The following is a 22,182-nucleotide window of genomic DNA, read 5'->3' as shown; positions in this document are numbered from 1 at the left end:
GCTGGAGAACACTGCAGATACATATTACACAGCTGTATCCCGTATCACTCGTCCGCCGCTGTAAGCACGGCATTTAGAACGCTTTGCGGCTTCTCAGCACAGCCGTCACTCAATCACCGCGCCTTCGCTGAAGCCGGATCACGTGCTCAGCGCCGCACTGATTGGAGCTGACGTTACTGGCTGCTGATTGGCTGACAGTGTGACAATGGGCGTGGATTGCTGTGTTCCGCCTGTTGTAGGCGGTTGTCATGGAGACCATGTACACACGTTGTTATGTAGCTGACGAAGCCGCCCAGGAGATCAGGTAGGTCGGAGTTCTGCATCTGTAGACGGAAGGTTTATGTGACAGAGAGCCTGTCCGGTGCCGCTGTGTGCTGAGGGGGAGTGAGGGTGTGTGCACGGGAGGGCTGTGGCATACTGTACAATATAGAGGGGCACTCTGTACAGGGTACTCTATGGCTTGCATACTGTGGAGGACTACTATAGGCAGACAACTCTGTGACTGACACTGTATAGAGGGGCACACTAAAGCTGGCACTCTGTACAGGGTACTCTATGACTTGCCCTGTGTGGAGGACTATCACAGGCAGACAACTCTGTGACTGGCACTGTATAGAGGGGCACTCTGTACAGGGTACTCTATGGCTTGCATACTGTGGAGGACTATCACAGGCAGAGAACACTGTGACTGGCACTGTATAGAGGGGCACACTTGTTGGCACTCTGTACAGGGTACTCTATGGCTTGCCCTGTGTGGAGGACTATCACAGGCAGACAACTCTGTGACTGGCACTGTATAGAGGGGCACACTTGTTGGCACTCTGTACAGGGTACTCTATGGGTGGCATACTGTGGAGGACTATCACAGGCAGACAACTCTGTGACTGGCACTGTATAGAGGGGCACACTTGGGGGCACTCTGTACAGGGTACTCTATGGCTTGCCCTGTGTGGAGGACTATCACAGGCAGAGAACACTGTGACTGGCACTGTATAGAGGGGCACTCTGTACAGGGTACTCTATGGCTTGCCCTGTGTGGAGGACTATCACAGGCAGAGAACACTGTGACTGGCACTGTATAGAGGGGCACTCTGTACAGGGTACTCTATGGCTTGCCCTGTGTGGAGGACTATCACAGGCAGACAACTCTGTGACTGGCACTGTATAGAGGGGCACACTTGTTGGCACTACACCCATGAACTGCCTCATTCTGTATCTGTTCTGCAGCAGCCAAGGCATGTGCTATAGGCAGGGACAGAAGGAGTCATGGTAACAGGTGCAGTATGGTGGGCACCACCCTGGCATGATCATTCTCTCTGTCAGCTGGTACAATGTGGTTGTCATCAATACTGTATTGGTAGGTGCCCAGTGTATTACCAGTCTGTAGCACCATGAGCCTATGGGCACCTAATAATATCTTATGGCCTTCAGAGAAGGCAGACAATAAGATGTGCATGTCCTGTTATTGGGAGAAGATGAACCATCCTGTGATTTATCTTACCCAGAGTCAGTGACTTGGTGAGTGATGGGCTTGTCAGTGTTCTCCAGCCTGACAGAGGGAACTCATTGCAGAGTTAGATGAAGACTTGCATCACTATGTGGGGGTACACATGAGGAAGGAGGAAACAGCATACCAGGGTTGCCCCCTGTAGTAATATTGTGGGTACACGAGGAAGGAGGAAACAGGATACCAGGGGTGCCCCCTGTAGTAATATTGGGGGTACACGAGGAAGGAGGAAACAGCATACCAGGGGTGCCCCCTGTAGTAATATTGTGGATACACAAGGAAGGAGGGAACAGCATACCAGGGGTGCCCCCTGTAGTAATATTGTGGGTACAGGAGGAAGGAGGAAACAGGATACCAGGGGTGCCCCCTGTAGTAATATTGTGGGTACAGGAGGAAGGAGGAAACAGGATACCAGGGGTGCCCCCTGTAGTAATATTGTGGGTACAGGAGGAAGGAGGAAACAGGATACCAGGGGTGCCCCCTGTAGTAATATTGTGGGTACAGGAGGAAGGAGGAAACAGGATACCAGGGGTGCCCCCTGTAGTAATATTGTGGGTACAGGAGGAAGGAGGAAACAGGATACCAGGGGTGCCCCCTGTAGTAATATTGTGGGTACACAAGGAAGGAGGGAACAGGATACCAGGGGTGCCCCCTGTAGTAATATTGTGGGTACACAAGGAAGGAGGGAACAGGATACCAGGGGTGCCCCCTGTAGTAATATTGTGGATACACGAGGAAGGAGGGAACAGGATACCAGGGGTGCCCCCTGTAGTAATATTGTGGGTACAGGTTGCAGGAGCAGGTGATGCAGCAGGGCTCTTGTATTGGATAATGTTCACCTCCAGTTGGATCCTCTGCAGCGCGCACCCCGCTATGGTTCCCTGTGAGTTATAGTTTGAATTTGCATGCAGATCAACTTAAAGGGGTTACCCTAATATTAAAAACAATCACTATTGCACTGGAGACGTCATCCACTCCCACTAAATCCCACCCCTGAAAATCTCAAATTATATTACCAATACAGTGTGCGCTGCAGTACATGTCTTTTCTTTACCATAAAACTGGTGGAAATTACTTAAAGGGGTAGTTCAGCAAACAAAAAATACTTTAAAATCAACTGGTGCTAAAAAGTGACAGAGATTTGTAATTTATTTCTATTAAAAAAAACTCAATTTTTTTAAGCTGCTGTATGTTCTGCAGGAAGTGGTGTATTCTCTCCATTCTGACGCAGTGCTCTCTGCTGCCACCTCTGTCCATGTCAGGAACTGATCAGAGCAGGAGCAAATCCCCATAGAAAATTGTTTTTAAACATGTTAACTATACTGTTGGCACTAAAGTCAGTGCTTATAGACTTTCTCTTTTGTAATATGTTCTTAAAAAAACTAATAAAAGCATTGAACCAGAAAACCTCTCCTGCTCTGGACAGTTCCTGACATGGACAGAGGTGGCAGCAGAGAGCACTGTGTCAGACTGGAGAGAATACACCACTTCCTGTTGGACATACAGCAGCTGATAAGTACTGGCAGTACTAAATGAAGTAAATTACAAATCTGACACTTTCTAGCACCAATTCATTTGAAAGATTTTTTATTTTTTTTGCTGATCTACCCCTTTAATAAATTCCCTCCTTTGTTTGTTTTTTTATATTTGCTGATGGTTTCTACATCGTACCTGCCTATGAATCTTGCCACATTTTTTCATGCACCAGGAAATCAGTTAGGCTGTGTTCACATTGTATGTAGCAGAAGAAGCATCATCTGCAGCATAATAAAGGTATAAAGGCAATGAGCAATTATAGGGAAAATTCTGTGAATAATAATGTTCTATTACAGAAGCAATGAGCATACTACCACCTATGCCGAGGCAAAGCCTTCAAGGGTTTCCCAGCCTGGTACAGCCAAAGTCACTTCCTTCATCACCTAAGAAACAACTGCGAAGTGGGTAGGTTTACTTTGCTTTACTTTAATTTTCAACAACTATGTCTATTTTATTATCTTTTATTGTAATGTGAATCAGTGGAAACATGGTGCAGGCAGGATTTAATACACTAATGAGGGTGTTACTTTACTTCTCCCCCTTTTACCCCTCCCCCAGTGCACTGATGCATTAAGTACCACCCCCTCCCCCAGTGCATTGGACACCTTTAGTGATAAGCGAGTACTAAAATGCTTGAGATAAAAATTTCCTGATACTCAGGTGCCCGTTTCGAGTAACGAACCCCATTGAAGTCAATGGGAAACTTGAGTATTTTTGCAGGGGACCAAAGCTCTGCACAGGGAAGGTTGTGTGAAAACCTGGAAACCTCAGAAAATGATGGAAACAACATGGAAATGGACAGGAAACAGCAGGGGCAGCATGAGTGGACGCCTCTGAGGCTGCCTAATTGTACCATTACGCCAAATTATGGGAAACAGCCGGGTGATGGCCCTCAATACAATTTTGCTGACCCAGACCAAGATGGGCTAGGCACATGTTAGGAAAGCACCCAACTAGATGCAACTGGGAGGACTTTTGGTGTAGTCTATGGAGTCTGTGTGTACCAGGTACCAGGTGCTGTTTGTTTTAGAGCACCCGTTACACTGCACACTGCACAGCCAGGATAGGTGTAGCTGCATTACCGGTCCCAGCAAGCCAAGATGCTGCAGCAAAAATGAGTACTGAGAGGAATTTGGGCAATTTCTTTGGGGTCTATGTGGACTACGTTCTGTCTCCTTTCTGGCACCAGTCGCTCTGCACAGTGTGCAACCAAGATGGCGGTAGTTGCATTACAAGTCCCAGCCAGCAGCCAAAAGGAGGCCAAAAAGTAGTTGTAGCCCTTAGAAGGACTGTTGGGTTGTTTGTGGATGATTCCTGCCTAACAGACTATTATTCCCACCCTAACGCTCTCCCTGACAGACAGCAGCTCTCTCCCTAAGCTCATCCAGCCTGCTTCTGACGCGAGCATCGCGGGATCTGGATCTTATATGCCCAGGTCATCTGGTCTGGCCAGCCAATTGCTGCTATCGACATGTAGGGTTGCCACGTGATGCTACACGCTCCCAAAGCCTCTCTTGCATGATGATTGGCTGAGAAAAAGCCACCAAACATGCAGGAAGAGGGAGATGCCATTGTCTCGAGTATCGCGATATGCTCGTCCGAGTAACGAGTACCATTAAGTACCCTAATATTCGGACGAGCATGCTCGCTCATCACTAGACACCTTCATTACCATATATCTACAAAGTCATCTTACCGCCAATGCACGGAAGGTGTGCTGCAGACTGGAATACGCAACTTCTTGCTTTATATATCATTATGATGCCATGAGCTCCGGAATTGTTTAAATTTTTGTACTACTGTACTAATTTCAGTACAGTAGTGCAAAGATTTAAACTGTTTTGGAGCTCCCTGCATCATCGTAAATCATGATACCGGAAGCTCCAAACTCTGTTCTATAGCACACCGTCTGTATTTACCGACAGTGGATAGAAGGTATGAATGCCCCCTTAATGTATACATTTGGGAACAAGTTATATAATAGAAAACCTTATCACCCCCAGCAGACACTGAGGGGCAGTCAGAGCCCCATACATACTGAGTATTGAATCAATAGCTGTTCTTACAGAAATCAGCGAATATTCAGCGAATGTACATAGACGTCCAGCTGTAATCCTGATCTGTGTCCTGCAGTTTGGTGGCAGCCGTATGGTGTAAGTCTACATAATAAGAGAAATCTCACTGATACCCTCTGCAGCCTCCACCTATGCATAGCACAATGCATAAATCCTTTTGTTAAAATCTATTCCTCATTGACATACTGTAAATATTTATCATTTTAGGTACATTACCATGTTTTTATATAAGTAAATTAATACTTTAAAATTGTCACTAATTGTTTAATATAGATCAGTCACACTGTTAGTAAATATAAAGATTTGCTTTAATGTTTTGGAAGCAAATCTACAATGAATCGAGAGTTTTTCATGACTCTTTTAAGGGTGAAGAGGTTAAATACAATTATTTTATTGTTATCAGTACAAGAACACGCACAACAATCTTATGTAAAAAAAAAAACCTTATCCAACCATGTGATATACAGATTTGTGAGGGTTAATCCTAAACTTGCATTAGAGCTTTATACACAGTATACATATGTTATACAACAAGTAACTAGGTAAAACTAAACGACAACTATTAGAAAGTGTTTCTTGAGCCGTGGATATATCTTCTCCATTATTTGCTGATAATGAATCCTGTAAGAAAAGCAGCAGAGAAACACCGGTTATAAACCAAGTCCTGCAAAGTGTTAATAGGAACTGGATACACTGTAACAGCATGAAGACAAAACTATTGGTGTAAATGTTATTTACAGAGGACGAGGAGCCGATCGCTGCAGAACCTTACTCATTTCCATAACTCTCTATTTCTGCCTTTATATTAATTCAGGATTCACTTGATCAGGGACAAAGATGTCAAAGATCGTCATCGGCAGAAGAATATCAAAGAGCTGTCGAAAGAGGAAACGGCTATGTAAGTTTGCCTTACACTTAACGTGTCATTTTTGGGGAAGTGTACTGAAAGAGATAGAGACGTATCCGATATTCCTGAATCTGCTTGATGTTTACTGCAGCGCCGAGCCGCTAACTCGCAAACTGACAAAAGTAGAATTAGGATGTATTTATATATACTGGCAGTCATGGTTTGAGTATATAGCAAATTCATGTTCCGCCATATCTATTTATATTGTGTGACTATAATTTTTTTTATACTTTTGTTTAGTTGTTTGAATTGTATCAGTATATAAATGTAGATGGACATGAAGCTCACCCAGCGTTGTAGAACCTATAAAATCTGCTGTGGAGTGCTGGATTGTAACCCCGTAATGTGTTTAGGTAATATAAGTGTAGTCTTACCAAGTTATCAAGTCTTTTCGTACTTTTGCTACATTATAATTTCTACCTGAGTGGCACGTATAAAGAAAAAAAATCAGTGTTACCTACTTCAATGTAAATTCTAGCAAATAAAACATATTCTTGTGTTGCCCAACTTTTTTTTTTATTATTAATACATCTCGTTTTTCTTCTACCTGTGTCATTCGGGTCTTCATTACATTGAAATTCTTTATAATTTTCTTACAATTTTTGTGGCTATTAACCATCTCAACTTTACCCGTGGAGCAAGACTTTGGTTTCTGCATTTTATCATATACTTATGGCAGCCAGAGAGATTTTATAATTCTTCATAAAAAGGTTAAAAAAGTTCTAATGAAGTCCTGCACATTATGTACAACTTCACTTTCTAAACTCTGTAAAAGAAACTTTCATATTTAATGGGAAATCATGAATTATTCCATTTATTATCCTCATCCTCCTTTCAAAGACATGATCTGGATAAAAGGCGGGGTGAATAATTTAGAAAAAAAATGAAATGCATTTTTAATGTGAAGGTGCAAACTACAGATTCTCATGACTATTAGCGAGTGCAGAGGAAACAGAATTTTACTTGCAAAACCTCATCAAACCTTAAATTACATGACATACTTCTGTAATAAAATACAGAAGAAAGAAAAGTTTTTTTTTTTGCACAAGTTATTTTTATTAATCTTGTAAAAGTTGGAAAGTTTTGTGTTTCCTACAATACAATTCCAATTAGTCCACTTACACCATAGGTGAATTTTTACAATTCAATAAAAGTCTCATGGAGTTGTTTGTCTCATTTCCAGTATATAATCAAGAGCCCTTTATCCCAATGGTGCCATTAAAGATTGATTGTTGCCGTATGCAGAACAAGTTTCATTTTCAATATGCAAGAAATAACCCGGCCTGATTTGTGAGAGCTTATGGGAGATCCAACAGTATAGCCGCAAACATGTGCAAGCTAGGATTTGTGTAACTTTTTCATTATAAACCAATAGTCACCTTTTTAATTGTTCCTGCCTTGCATTCTTCACCTTTTATTGTAATGGTTTCAGTATTAGGGCTCATGCACATGTTGTAATAGAACAATAAGATTTTAAAAACCTGCAAAGTTTGGTTACATTAACCCTTCACAGTGGTGTCAAGGGGATTTTAGTGCACCTACTGCTTTTATTGAGTCCCGTTCATGATGCACAGATAATTCTCATTCTCTCCAGGGACTGGGATCAGAGGTGGGCTGTTTGTCACAGCACAACACACTCTCCTCTCTGCTATGTCACAACATAGTACCAGTAAAAGTGCACTGCACTGGACTGGCTGCATTGTGCTCCAGATGCTTTACACAATACACTACCGTACAATAGATGTTGAGGAAAATGGGGTTACTGTTGCACTGGTTTTGCACTGCACTATGTGTGGATTTTCTTGAGCAGGAAGACTAGCTCAGCTTGCAGGTACACAGAGAAAGGCCTCTTGACCTTTCTCTTGCAGGTAGCAATAGCTAGGCCCCCCCTGTCCACACCTCATGTGTTTTGTCCTGATATCGCGATTACTAATGACAGGTTTCCCCTAACAACTGGCACTGGACTGCAGATTGCAGGGAAGTGACACCTAGTGGTTAAGACTCATTTTTGGTAAATTTAGTAATTTAAAAATATGTTTGGAATCCCATAGCCTATGACATTAAGCATCATTGCTTTACGTGACAGTGACCATTTAGTGGGATCCCCCCACAGTATTTATTTCCTATTCATGGGATAAGCAATAAAGTGATTGCTGTGGTTCAAACTGATGGGAACCAAAGCCGAGAGAATAGCAGTGTCCTGTGTGAAAGGATTTTTGGTCCACCAAGGTGGCTGCTGTTCTGTTCACTGTGTATGGAATTACCAGACCACAAAAGACAGTGAATGAAGTGGTGGTAATACAGGAGACTGGGCGATTACTATTCTTGTCACTGTTGGGGTAATTGGTGCTTAGACCAGCAGTCACAAATCTACCATATATTGCAATGACACTTGTGTCTTGTTGGCTTGCCTTATAAATCTTAGCATAAATCACTGAATATTCTGTAAAACCTTAGAACCACCTTTATTAAAAAATGTATTTCACACAATGAAAAACTTTTTGTCGACACCAAATAAATAACATTTCACAGTTACAAGTATAACAAATCTTCATAGCATCTGCACTTATTGTGTTTGAGAATAAATGCACATTATGCACCTAGAAATTTGTATTGTTACTGCATTAAGACTGTGGGGGAAATTTTGACTGGTGCAAACTGTCCACAGCAACCAATCACAGCTCCTCTATCCTTTCACCAGAGCTGTGAGCTGAGCTGTGATTGGTCGCTGTGGCCAGTTTGCACCTGTCTAAATTTTATACCCTTTGATAAATCTCCCCCTGTGTTTTTTCTCTATTAGGGTCTGTTCACACTGAGTAAAACAGGCAGAATTCCGCACAGAGCCCCTGCTGCAGACTCTTGGAATCCCGCCTGCTCAAAGAATTCACATGTCTAATACGTCGCCATCCCACTGTAAACTTGTGCCCTGTCCTTGGCTCATTGTAGCTGTATTTATTGTAAACCAAGTAGGACTAAGTTCCCTATTACACGTAACGATAATTGGCCGAATTGGCCCTATTCTCGCTCCGTGTAATAAACACAACGATCAGCCGATGACAACGTTTTTTTTTATTTTAAAAGTAATAGTAATTTCTAAATTACTTCTATTTTATTACTTCTATACTACTACTTATCAGCTGCTGTATGTCCTGCAGGAAGTGGTGTATTCTCTCCAGTCTGACACAGTGCTCTCTGCTGCCACCTCTGTCTATGTCAGGAACTATCCAGAGCAGCAGCAAATTATTTCAAGCAGAAGTCCGTCGAAGTCCAACTCCCAGAGCTGTGCGGGCTGTGGCTGCTGGAGAGGATGATGGCAGGGGGACACTGAGGCACACATAGCACTGGAGGGACACTGAGCATCCCCCTGCCATCATCCTTTCCAGCAGCCACAGCCCGCACAGCTCTGGGAGTTGGGTCGTGACATCACCATGTTATCCTGGAAGTGACATCACCATGTTATCCAGGAAGTGACATCACCATGTTATCCAGGAAGTGACATCCCCATGTTATCCAGGAAGTGACATCCCCATGTTATCCAGGAAGTGACATCACCATATTATCCAGGAAGTGACATCACCATGTTATCCAGGAAGTGAAGCCTTGATGTAGTAGTAAGTGCAGGGAAAAAAGCACTTTATAAGCATTTCCCGTAATAAGTGTATATTGGGGATTTGTATAACTTTTTTGGGGGGCAATACAATACTTTAATAACAGTTTTTGCCGGACTTCTCCTTTAAGTAGTAGAATTTAAGAAGTAGAAATAATTTACAAACCAGTTGATTTTGTCTATGCGGTTCTTCGTCGGAGGACTGATTACATACAATAATAATAATTGTCACTAAATTGTACATGAACCTTAGGCTTCTGCGCTGGGGCTCCAGGATACAGAACCACTAAGTATTGTATATTCTTATTGTTGCATTAGTCCTTCTGATACACCTGTGGACACCATCAAACCTATTATGGAACAGATGTATGAGAAAAAAAATCAGTTTTTGTTGCCCAGCCAATCACAGTGCAGATTGCATTTTTGCTTAATCTATATATGAAAGGAAAGCTTACAGTGATTGGTTGCTATATGTGACAAGGTTTTTTTTTACATCTCTATAGAGTCTTGTGCCATCTCATACAGACCAGTTAGATGACTTCTTTTTTACCTTTTTGACACCTACAGTATTGTCAAACTCAGGCCCTCCAGCTATTGCAAAACTACAGTTCCCATCATTTAGCATATCAATTTGGCATTTAGTATAAACCCCTGATATTTGATGTGCAGCCTTGCGAAGGAACACAACATTGCTACTACACAGGTAGAGCTCACCATTGTTCATCTATGTATTTCAGAACATAAGTATATTGTATAAATGCCAGTGTTAGTAAATCAGATACATGGACTAATACATGAAGCCCATGCCCTTTCCCCACCATGGATGCAGATGCCTGGCGGAGTTCCTGATAAATAATACATTTGTGCCAAAGGGCCTTTTTTTTGCAATTGTCCTATTTACTGTATTTGTATTCCGTTCTTTTCACCGATTTTTTTTAACTCCTCGATAAAATGAATTACAATGCAAAGTGTCAGCATGTCCCCGGCCTGATCCTGAGCAGATATCTGGTTTACTGGCTGCTGCCACTGACCGGACTTGTAGATATAAGCCGCTGCTTATCCATAGAGTATCGTTCTCTTCTTCTGAAGCTGCAGTTTTCTCTGTTTTCCAGTAGATGCCCCCAGAGACCAGTCAACCTTTCCGCTGTTTAGTTTTTCCATGAAACTTCTGACACTTTCCTTTCCTGATAAAAAAAAAATATTGGTGATAGATTTGTTCTGTTCAATCTTAAATAATAGTTTTTTTATGGTAATTACATTGGGAATAGTAATGATAGTTTGGGTGGGGGTTTATATGATAAAACATAACATTGTGTGTACGGCGACATGCCCCTCTAGAGGCTGTGGAGCTGGATTTGGGCCGGGTTCACACCGCTTCTTGGTTTCCTCTTAACATTTACATTAAAAATAAATAAGAAGGATGCAAAAACTGATGGTGATGGTAAACATGAATGCTGCTGTATGCCGAACTGCAGATTCCATTTCCCATGGATTTACATTATTTAAAAAGACACAGATTGAAACAAATCAGTTTTATTTTTGATGTACAAAAAATGTGGTCAAACTCATTTTTCGGTATGTTAAAATTAAATGTATGGAACACTGAAACGGACAGAAAAATGCAGTATAATCCTAGCCCAACTTTTTCTCATGAACTTCAATAACCTGCTAGTTTTATATACATTAGTAAATTTACCCACTATCTCATTATATCACAGTGAGCTCTGCTAAATGACATATTGGGCTCCACTAAATGGGCTTATTTTCCTTTTTTTATTTCCATTGTGTACTAGGTTTTGTGGCCATAATTTTGAACTTTGTTACTTTCTCTGCACTGGAAGTGTTTCTTAGCAGCTATAGACTATGTTCACACAATGGTATGGCAGTTTTATAACCTCTTAAGGACACGGTGTATTTTTTTCGTAAAGTGTCCCTTTTGGTACAATTTTCTAAATTTTAAATCAACGGTAGATGTGATATAAAGCATGTTTGCAATTTCCATTAATTATTTCTTTTAGTTCTCATGCTTTAAAACAGAGCTATACTTACCAGAAATCCAGGTCCATTCCTGAAGGCAGCTATATAACAGCTATAGTTACTGTATCCAGGTCCAGTCTCCTGAAGGCTGCTATATAACAGCTATACTTACTGTATCCAAGTCCAGTCCCCAGAAGGCTGCTATATAACAGCTATACTTACTGTATCCAGGTCCAGTCTCCTGAAGGCAGCCATATAACAGCTATACTTACTGTATCCAGGTCCAGTCTCCTGAAGGCAGCCATATAACAGCTATACTTACTGTATCCAGGTCCAGTCTCCTGAAGGCAGCTATATAACAGCCATAATTACTGTATCCAGGTCCAGTCTCCTGGAGGCTGCTATATAACATCTATACTTACTGTATACAGGTCCAGTCTCCTGAAGGCTCCTATATAACAGCTATACTTACTGTATTCAGGTCCAGTCTCCTGAAGGCTGCTATATAACAGCTATACTTACTGTATCCAGGTCCAGTCTCCTGAAGGCAGCTATATAACAGTTATACTTACTGTATCCAGGTCCAGTCTCCTGAAGGCAGCTATATAACAGCTGTACTTACTGTATCCAGGTCCAGTCTCCTGAAGGCTGCTATATAACAGCTATACTTACTGTATCCAGGTCCAATCTCCTGAAGACTGCTTTATAACAGCTATACTTACTGTATCCAGGTCCAGTCTCCTGAAGGCTGCTATATAACAGCTATACTTACTGCATTCAGGTCCAGTCTCCTGAAGGCAGCTATATAACAGCTATACTTACTGTATCCAGGTCCAGTCTCCTGAAGGCTGCTATATAACAGCTATACTTACTGTATCCAGGTCCAGTCTCCTGAAGGCAGCTATATAACAGCTATACTTACTGTATCCAGGTCCAGTCTCCTGAAGGCAGCTATATAACAGCTATACTTACTGTATCCAGGTCCAGTCTCCTGAAGGCAGCTATATAACAGCTATACTTACTGTATCCAGGTCCAGTCTCCTGAAGGCAGCTATATAACAGCTATACTTACTGTATCCAGGTCCAGTCTCCCGAAGGCTGCTATATAACAGCTATACTTACTGTACCCAGGTCCAGTCTCCTGAAGGCAGCTATATAACAGCTATATTTACTGTATCCAGGTCCAGTCTCCTGAAGGCTGCTATATAACATCTATACTTACTATATCCAGGTCCAGTCTCCTAAAGCTTTTCAGTCTCGTGGTATTTGAAAAAAAAAAAAAAAGAAAGAAAGAAAGAAAGAAAAGAAACATGGGAATTCCTGGTCATGATTGTGCTTCAGGAGTCCTCAGTGCAGAAAAGTCGCAAAAAATATTTTGGTAGTGCCACTTGAATGAGAGTTGCTATCACATGACCAATGTCATCATATCGCCCTAGCGTAAATCCTTATTGGATATAATGATCTCACTGCGGAAATGATCAGTGTGATTCATGCAGCTCCACATCTTCAAGACGTTTCTATTTATATTGCTTTGTATAAATGATCAACTTTCATAACATTAGGAGGTATACACATACATGTAAACCTTTGCACTGATTTTCAAAATTGAACATATATGTGAACAGTTATGAAATATTTACAATTTGCATATATAAAGGGAGTTAGCTGCTTAAAAATGGATGTGAGCAATAAGACTTTAGTCTTTTATAAGGAAATCCTAAGGTCAATTGTTCTCAAAATAATTGGGGTAAAAGTCTGTTTTGGTACAGTTGATATTGGGCTCCTGGATTTCATTAGTATGTTTTTATGCATTTCTTTTAGGTGTGTGAAATGAAATTTGCAATGCAGAATTGCAATATCACATCCAAAGATTATCAGTGTGGCCATATTGTGATAGCAGAAAAGAATCTAAACTACATAGATCTTTGGTTGCAATTCAAACGTGACTTTAACTTCAACTGCAATGAAAGTCACATGTGGTTGTGGCCTACTTGTGACTCCTCTGTTATTTAGCTAAGGGTTTTTGGTGTTTTCTTTTTTACAACTAAATCACAAGTGCAACAATGTTGCGATTTGCTGTTGCTGATGGTGCCGTGTAGCCCTATCCTTAATGGCACTTCACACACCACTGCTATTCTCATACCAGTAGCCTAATTATGTGTGGGCCATTGCCTATAAGTGATTAACAGTAATCTACCCATTTATGACACATCTGATATTCTGGTTTGTTCAACTCATGTGTCACTCTGCATTCAGCAGAAGATAACAGAGAGAAGTCATGTGTTTCTCACATGTAATTGCTTTTTTCTAATATCAGAGATATGCACTTTACAGTGTAATTGTCATTTAAATGTCACTTTTCAGAAATCAATAAGTATCAATAGTACAAGTGAACAAGAACAATAAACTGTGTAATAGGTTTTATTAAGCAAAAGAGTTTCCTTCTGTACTGAAAAAGCTGTTTTCCTACCTCCCCCTCCCCCTGCCGGATTTTTGTGTCCAGTATGGTCTATGGAGGGTGGGGCCGAGGGGGATGAGTGAGCACAGCGAGGGAAAAAGGCTGCCCTGCACAGCACATCATCCTGCAATCTTCTCTCACCAAGCTTCCAGATAAGCACTGACCTTTCTAACCTGTAACTCCAGCTTTTTACGTGCCCAGACAGTCTCCAAAGTGCACAGGCTGTTTTTCTGCTCTTCTTGCTCACTCATCCACCTCGACCTCTCCCCCCACCATAGCTTATAATGGACTTGGTAAACCTGTCTTTACTTTGCTCCTCTGTAATGAAGACGGCTTTGCCTGATAATGAGCAGATAAGAAGTGAGGGGGGGGGGGTGTAAAATAGCTGTTTGAGTACAGAAAGAGGATTTCTTGCCTAATAAAACTCAATACAGAGTTTCTTAAAATCACTTGTACTATTGATTTCTGCCAAAAAAATGTAAACGACAACTACACTTTAAGTATGGACATTAAAGGGGTTAACTGGGGAGCAGAAAGAGTTCTACCTCTTCGGCTCTTCGGAGCTCCACTTCCCATCTCTACCTATCTGTGCTGATAACTTCCACAGATGAGAAGGAGAAAGTTGTGGATGAAGTCATGCCCGCTCACAATGTCCAATAGCTGCCAGATGTCACTGTGACATTGGTCATGTGGTAGCTATTGGTCATTGCAATTTGGCCTGCAACTTTCTCCCGTCCCCCTCTCATCTGTGGACGTTATCAGCGCAGGCAGAGGGAGGAAGTGGAGCGCCGGAGAGCAGAATTTTTAGTGTGGATTTTAGGCCTTTCCAACTTTTGGTGTGGATTTTAGGCCTGTTCCAACACTGGGGCCCAGATTACCAATCTGTGTAAAACAAAATTTGTGTCATTGGTGTAATTTCATTTTACCAGACCTCATTAAGCAGTGATTGATAAATCAGGGCGATAATTTTTGCATGTGGCTGTAGTCTAGCATTCTCTGCCATCTCACTTTCTTAGTCACTCATTAATGACAGGAGCTGAATGTCACACTACTCTTCTCATCTTCCTGATATGGCTAGTAAGCAGAGCCCTATCCCTTAGTGGTGTTTCCTAAAGGGTTCCAGTGAAACTTGAAAAAGTCTGTTGCCATCTTTTAATTTGCTACATTTTCAACATGATTTTTCCTGGTATTTTTTTTAAAGGGGTTGTCCGGGATATTTAAAAAAAACTTGCAACGAACTGTGGGGGACACAGAGAAGGATGGATGCCCAGGGACACAGAGGGCGAGGAGGCCCAGGGACACAGAGGAGGATGGATGCCCAGGGACCCAGAGGAGGAGGCCCGGGGACACAGAGGAGTATGGATGCCTAGGGACCCAGAGGAGGATGGATGCCCAGGGACACAGAGGAGGATGGATGCCCAGGGACCCAGAGGAGGATGGATGCCCAGGGACCCAGAGAAGGAGGCCCGGGGACACAGAGGAGTATGGATGCCCAGGGACCCAGAGGAGGAGGCCCGGGGACACAAAGAGGAGGAGGCCCGGGGGACACAGAGGAGGAGGCCCGGGAAGACAGAGGAGGATGGATGCCCAGGGACCCAGAGGAGGAGGCCCGGGGACACAAAGAGGAGGAGGCCCGGGGGACACAGAGGAGGAGGCCCGGGAAGACAGAGGAGGATGGATGCCCGGGGACACAGAGGAGGATGTATGACCGGGGACACAGAGGAGGATAGATGCCCGGAGACACAGGGCAAGGAGGCTCAGACACAGAGGAGGATGGATGCCAAGGGACCCAGAGGAGGAGGCCCAGAAACACAGAGGAGGAGGCCCGGAGACACAGAGGAGGATTGAGGCCTGGGGACACAGAGGAAGATGAGGCCTGGGGACACAAAGGAGGATGGAGGCCTGGGCGAACACAGAGGAGGAGGAGGCCCAGGGACACGGAGGAGGAGGCCCAGGGACACGGAGGAGGAGGCCCAGGGACACGGAGGAGGAGGCCCAGGGACACGGAGGGGGAGGCCCAGGGACACGGAGGAGGATGGAGGCCCGGGGACACAGAGGAGGAGGCCCAGAGACACAGAGAAGGATGGATGCCCGGGAACACAGAGGAGGAGGAGGCCCAGGGACACAGAGGGGGGGGGGGGGGTGTTAGAGAAAACAACTAAGGGAAAGGGACAGATTACAAATTATTCCCTTTTCCATAAGAAAAAAAATGTTGGACGACCTCTGTAAGTCTAATAAAGAAAATGCCATTCCCAGAGCATGCTGCATGTTGAAGAAATGCCGGTGACCCAAAAAAGCCACCAGTGCCAAAAAGAAGAACACATTCTTTGTTGTACATTGTACTTGAATGCGTCTGGCCATTCAAACAAACACTGAAAAAACATTGTTACAAAAGAAAAAGGCATAATATATATATAAATACATCTTTAACTTTTTCTAGTAAACCCGTATCCATCAGAAGAATGAGGTCCCCTTGTTCACAGAGTTAATTCAAAAGAATATTCAAAGAAGAATGAAGTTGTCTCCTATTCGCAGGATTGAAGTCAAGTCAGAGATCACGGGGGGTCCAGTGATTTCCACATTGCACCTTGGCCTCTGTTATGGATAGAGGTGTGGGTACGGCATGTGATCCGCGGCTTTATTCATTCCTATGGAGATGGAGCCAAGTAAGCCGGAAGAGCGCTGTACTCTGCTCCGACACCTCCATAGGAATGAATAACACAGAAGCCGGGGACTGATACGGAAATTGCCGGGGTTTAGAGGTCAGACGTGATCCCCTAGTACTCTATTCTCTGTATATTTTTTCTTGCAGTACCCCTTTAATGGAGTTTCAGTGCTGTTACAGTCTTGGCATAAACTCATTTAACATCACATATCAGTGGGAATAAGACAATTGACAGTCTAATTGAAATTGATTCCTTCTCTGGTGACGCTGGCAGTGCATGGTGTGGATACACTAAGCAGGAGCAATATTGAACAGGTTAAACATCTCACAATGAAACAGTCCCGATGTCTGGCTCATCTGCATATCCATTGCCTAATTTATGTTCATGCGCCGGTGTGAACAAGGCTTTTCTTCAGGCCATTACATGGGAAGCTACTGGGTTGCAAAGAAACAGTGCTTTTTTTCCTATGTTGCCGGCTTTGATAGAAAAAGTGACTGCCGGCAACAAATCATTAATGGTGCTGTCACGGGATTGTGCAGGTGCTTGGAAAGGATCTCTCTATTGTGCTCCTAGGGAATTGGAACAGGGACTTCAGTGCTTTCAAGTTTGTCATATTACAGCATAATAGAAGAGTGTCTTCAGTTGGGAGCTGTAGTAGACTTAATCTTATCTAAGGATGGAACTATCTTCTTACGTTTATAAACATGTCAGCAATGCCCCCCCCCCCTTCTTATAAGATGAACTGTAAGCTTACAACAACTGGGCCTGAACGTAAAGCGGCAGCTGATCAGGATCATCGCTAAACCATATGTAATATATTAGATCCGAGTTACTGGTCATTTAAAGATTAATATTAATCATCTTTTTCATACATCAGTTTATAATGAGTAAATTGATGCGATATTAGGAACCATCATTGCACTGGGAACAATCAACACAAGGGATAAAAATGCCGTGTCAGTGGTTATCTTGGTGTCCACTGTGTTTACTTTTTTTTCCAGGAAAGCTGAATTTACAACTGCTATATACAGTATGCCCCTACTATGTAACAGATTAGGGCAAAATAATTTTAAGATATGTTATCGCCCAACAAAAGTCTGACACAGTGCTCTCTGCTGCCACCTCTGTCCATGTCAGGAACTGTCCAGAGCAGGAGAGGTTTTCTATGGGGATTTGCTGCTGCTCTGGACAGTTCCTGACATGGACAGAGGTGGCAGCAGAGAGCACTGTGTCACACTGGAGAGAATACACCACTTCCTGCAGGACATGCATCAGCTGATAAGTAGAAGATAGTAGAAGTAGACTTCAAATCTCTGGCATTTTCTGGCACCATTTATTTGAAAGAATTTGTTTATTTATTGCTTATTTTTTGCGGATCTACCCCTTTAATTACGCTCAGTTCTGAACATTCTTTTGGATGTGTGTGTATCTGTGTTTCTTTATTGGAATCCCTGTTTTTTTTACATTTAAATGGTTATATAAATAAGTAGTACAAGTAAATATAAGAAATTTTAAAATATATCTGAATATGAATGCCTTCTTTTCCTATCTTGTTCCTTGTCGCTTCTTCTTCCTTTCTAATCTAGTTATTCAGTCTGAAAAACTGTTAAGAATCCATCTCAGATTAGCTCATCAATTGACAGATTACATGCTGCCTATAGAAGTTTATGGAGGAGGTAATGGAAGAAGGAATCAGCTGCATAGTGAGACAGAGGCATATAGAAACACATAGAGACACGGCTGAAAACTGCAGTAAAGTTTTTTTTATTTTACCCAAGTGCTTGATTCACAGCTTATAATAGGTTCTCATGGGCCTGGAGATCTGGTATAGTTGAGCCCGGTGTGATTGTGCTGGATCGATATACGATGCATGCAACATTTATTTGGTCTGACAGAAAACCATGCTGGAGGGCCAGTCTAGAGCCATGCCCCATTAAAGCCTATAGCCACCAGTTGGGATGCCAGGTGCACTACATCCAGTTTGTTTCATCTGCTGTTCCCATCAGGAGTGATTCCGGATCACTGTAATATGTGAATCTGGTCTTACACTGCTTAGTACTGCTCTATAATGTCTTCCATATTGAGGGTGGGCTATGATGGGGTGAGCATGATCCCCTCTTTGTGTATGTCCAGTGTATCAGGAGTAATCATAGCACCATCATATCGCCTACTCTCCAACCTCTAAATCAGAAAAACAGAAATAAAGCCTGCAGAAGGGAGAATGGGTAAAATTGCCATATTTAAAGCGAATGTACCATCAGATAGATTTGCTGTAGGTATTACCCATGTATAGAATGGTGTCGGCAGCCTGGTGCCCGTGTACAGCGCCATTCTATTCACAGGTACCGGGCCGGCCTGTCCCCAGTGGGAGGAAACCCCCTCCTCTCCATGACGCAGCTCCATTAGAAAAAGAAAAAAGGGCTGCGGCCCCGGCTTCCCCACGCCGGCACCATTCTATACATGGATAATACTAAAGGGAATGTACCTGATGGTACATGCGTTTAAAGGCTAGCAACACAAAAAGCATGAAAGCTTATCTAAATAGGAGGTTAAAAGGATAGTGAACATTTAAAGGGGTAGTTCACCCCCCCAAAAAAATTTTTTAAATCAACTGCTGCCAAAATGTGCTGGGGATTGGTAATTTACTTCTATTCAAAAATCTTAAATCTTCCAGTACTTATCAGCTGCTGTATGTCCTACAGAAAGTGGTGTATTCTCTCCAGTCTGACACAGTGCTCTCTGCTGCCACCTCTGTCCATGTCAGGAACTGTCCAGAGCAGGAGAGGTTTTCTATGCCGATTTGCTTCTGCTCTGGACAGTTCCTGACATGGACAGAGGTGGCAGCAGAGAGCACTGTGTCAGACTGGAGAGAATACACTACTCTTCCTGCAGGACATACAGCAGATGATAAGTATGGGAATACTTGAGATTTTTTAATAGAAGTAAATTACAAATCTCACTTTCTAGCACCAGTTGATTTGAAAGAATATTTTTTTTGTGAACTAGCCTTTTAAAGGTAAGTGAATGCATACTAGTATGTACAGTATAACGCATTTATATCGTTTAAGGTCAACTATTCTACAATAAATCATATATAGATTTTATATTGGCCTTTACATCTCCAGCAGCGATTTGTTACGATTGTACAGCCAGGATATAGGGCATGTTCATTCTATAGTGAAACATTATGCAATAGATGTATGCGAATATAAATTGGTTGTAAAATTAAATAGTCAGCGAGTCCATTAATCTAATTCTGGGTCAAATAAGATTCAGAAGCCCCCCGACCTCCTGTATTTACTTCTTTCCTAAGTGATAACCTTTATGAGCCTTTCTAGTCCATTATTAATGCCGCCACTGTATTTCCTATGAAGATTAATGATACATTGTACACAGAGGTACCATTGCGTCTCTGAAATCATCTCGCCTCTAATCCGGTGGAGGAGAAACGTCTCCTTACCCTGCAGCGGCCAGGTGGAGTCCCCACAGCCTCAGACAAACATGTCCTGGAGCCTTTGAGAGAGCGCCAGGATCCGGAGTCTCCGCTTATGTTGTTTTGAAGAAGTTATGTCGGAGCTTCTCTTTAAGTGAGGCGACTAATGCTAAGCACAATGCTCCATTACACCACATCCATACTGCACTAGCACATGCAATACACTCGGCGTACATGGATGAGCAGTAAGGCAGGGTGTAATGCACTGAGTACAGAGGAATTATTGGCCTCTTTAATTATTTGTTTTCTTCTTTGTGCAGTTATCAGAATTCATTCAAGCACAGCATCTGCATAGAAATGCTGCGCCAAGGCTATCACACGTCTTTCTCAGAAGTCTTTACTCTGATTCACAAGTGGAATGCCTTGAGGGATGCTGCAGGGCCTGGGTCAGCCATATGGCAGCAGAAACCCTTGGAGGAGCAGCACGAGAAACTGGATCAACTTCAACATTTCCTGACCAGGGCTGAGGCAGCCCAGCGATCAGGTAAGAGGGGGGGATTCTGGGTAACGGAGCAGCAGGAGCCGAAGCAACCAGAGCCTGAGGCGAGGATTCCAAATTGTTTCATCTTTGAGTTTGAGACATTACTACAATTTAGCACATATCAGCTTTACTCTTATCAGCCGTAGAGCGAGATAAGTAGCAGATCATAAAGTAGAGTTAAAAAGCAAAGTCTGGCATCAAACTGCGTCTTTCTAATCCTTTAAAAAGAGAATCAGGCGGAGAGAGGGGTGCGTGTATTTTAACATCTCTTGAGGGAATATTGTTGTTTTATATGCACGAGAAGTCTGCTGGGAAGCTTATGTATGCATAGCATTCAGGCGCTGTCATTTTTTTTTGTTCTGGCACACTGCAGCATGAAGCGATATTGCAGTGCCATCATGTACTTCCAATATAGACCGTGCAAAGGTAATGAAATCAAATCCAGGTAAAGCAATAAGCAGCTCAGCCAAATGAAATGCTATTCTTACCTAATATCCCGACATACTTTTCCTTGGGATTAAATATTAAAATATGTATTTATTGTGTAGGATAGGAATGGATTATGCAGAGACCTTACCCGCGCCCATCATTTCTAGCTCTTTAGTTTAATTTTAACATTTTTCTAACCACTGCGGAGAAATCTATAAATGAAATCCCTAAATTATTTTATCTTTTAGATGTATGTATAGTGAAATGTGGGTTATTTTATTCTGTGCAAAGTGTAAAGCCTCTTTACTACATATGTGTGTGTGTGTGTACAGTATGTGTGTGTGTGTGTACAGTATGTGTGTGTGTGTACAGTATGTGTGTGTGTGTGTGTGTGCGCGCGCCTGCCCAGACCTTGTATTTGCTAAAATGATGTATAATATAGAGAAAGACATAATTTAAACCAATGCTTCCATCAGGATGTCCACAATTATTATTAAATATAAGCGAGGTATTACATTATACTTATTGCATTATTACAAAGTTATTGAATACTGACATCATCACTTTTCTGCTTCTTAGGCTGGGTTCACACTTAGTTTTTGCAATCCATTTTTTGCAAAAAACGGATAGAAAAACGCATGCCAGTGTGTGCATCCGTTTTGATCCGTTTTTCCATTGACTTCCATTATTTAAAAGAACGGATCAAAACAGAACGCGGTTGACCTCATTTTTGTTTCCGTAAAAAAAAAAACGGATCCGTTGTTCCAACTTCTTTTTCAAGTTTCATCTAAAAATCAAACATCTCTATTACTTTTATAGGTAGCTCAAGATACGTATGCGTGATTACATCACATAGCGTCTGGACGCAAATAAACGCTAGCCCTAATATTTATAGAATATTCATAGTCACAGATGATATAAATAACACTGTTTTCCACATAATGCATAAAGGACAAGACGTGTAATATAAGGATGGTTTTAAAATACACTATAAAATATACAGGATAAATAAAAAAAAAAAAAACAGCATTAATGTTTTCAGGTGT

At 42.3% G+C, this 22,182-nt stretch overlaps 1 protein-coding gene across 2 annotated transcripts in view; it reads left to right on the top strand.

Annotated features, from left to right (window-relative positions):
• The first annotated feature begins 225 nt into the window (after positions 1 to 225).
• The window catches only part of TTC29 (tetratricopeptide repeat domain 29), a 141,385-nt gene continuing 119,428 nt past the window's right edge, over positions 226 to 22,182 (top strand). For both annotated transcript variants that reach the window (XM_069976884.1, XM_069976883.1), the window contains exons 1-4: positions 226 to 304; positions 3,340 to 3,448; positions 5,933 to 6,016; positions 20,487 to 20,710. In XM_069976884.1, coding sequence (XP_069832985.1) covers positions 3,345 to 3,448; positions 5,933 to 6,016; positions 20,487 to 20,710 — 412 coding nt within the window. In that variant the 5' untranslated portion in view covers positions 226 to 304; positions 3,340 to 3,344. The remainder of the gene's footprint in view (positions 305 to 3,339; positions 3,449 to 5,932; positions 6,017 to 20,486; positions 20,711 to 22,182) is intronic.

Source organism: Dendropsophus ebraccatus, chromosome 7, assembly GCF_027789765.1.
Source record: "Dendropsophus ebraccatus isolate aDenEbr1 chromosome 7, aDenEbr1.pat, whole genome shotgun sequence".
Lineage (NCBI taxonomy): Eukaryota > Metazoa > Chordata > Amphibia > Anura > Hylidae > Dendropsophus > Dendropsophus ebraccatus.
Note: the sequence above shows the minus strand (reverse complement) of the source record. Positions and strands in the feature narration are given on the sequence as shown.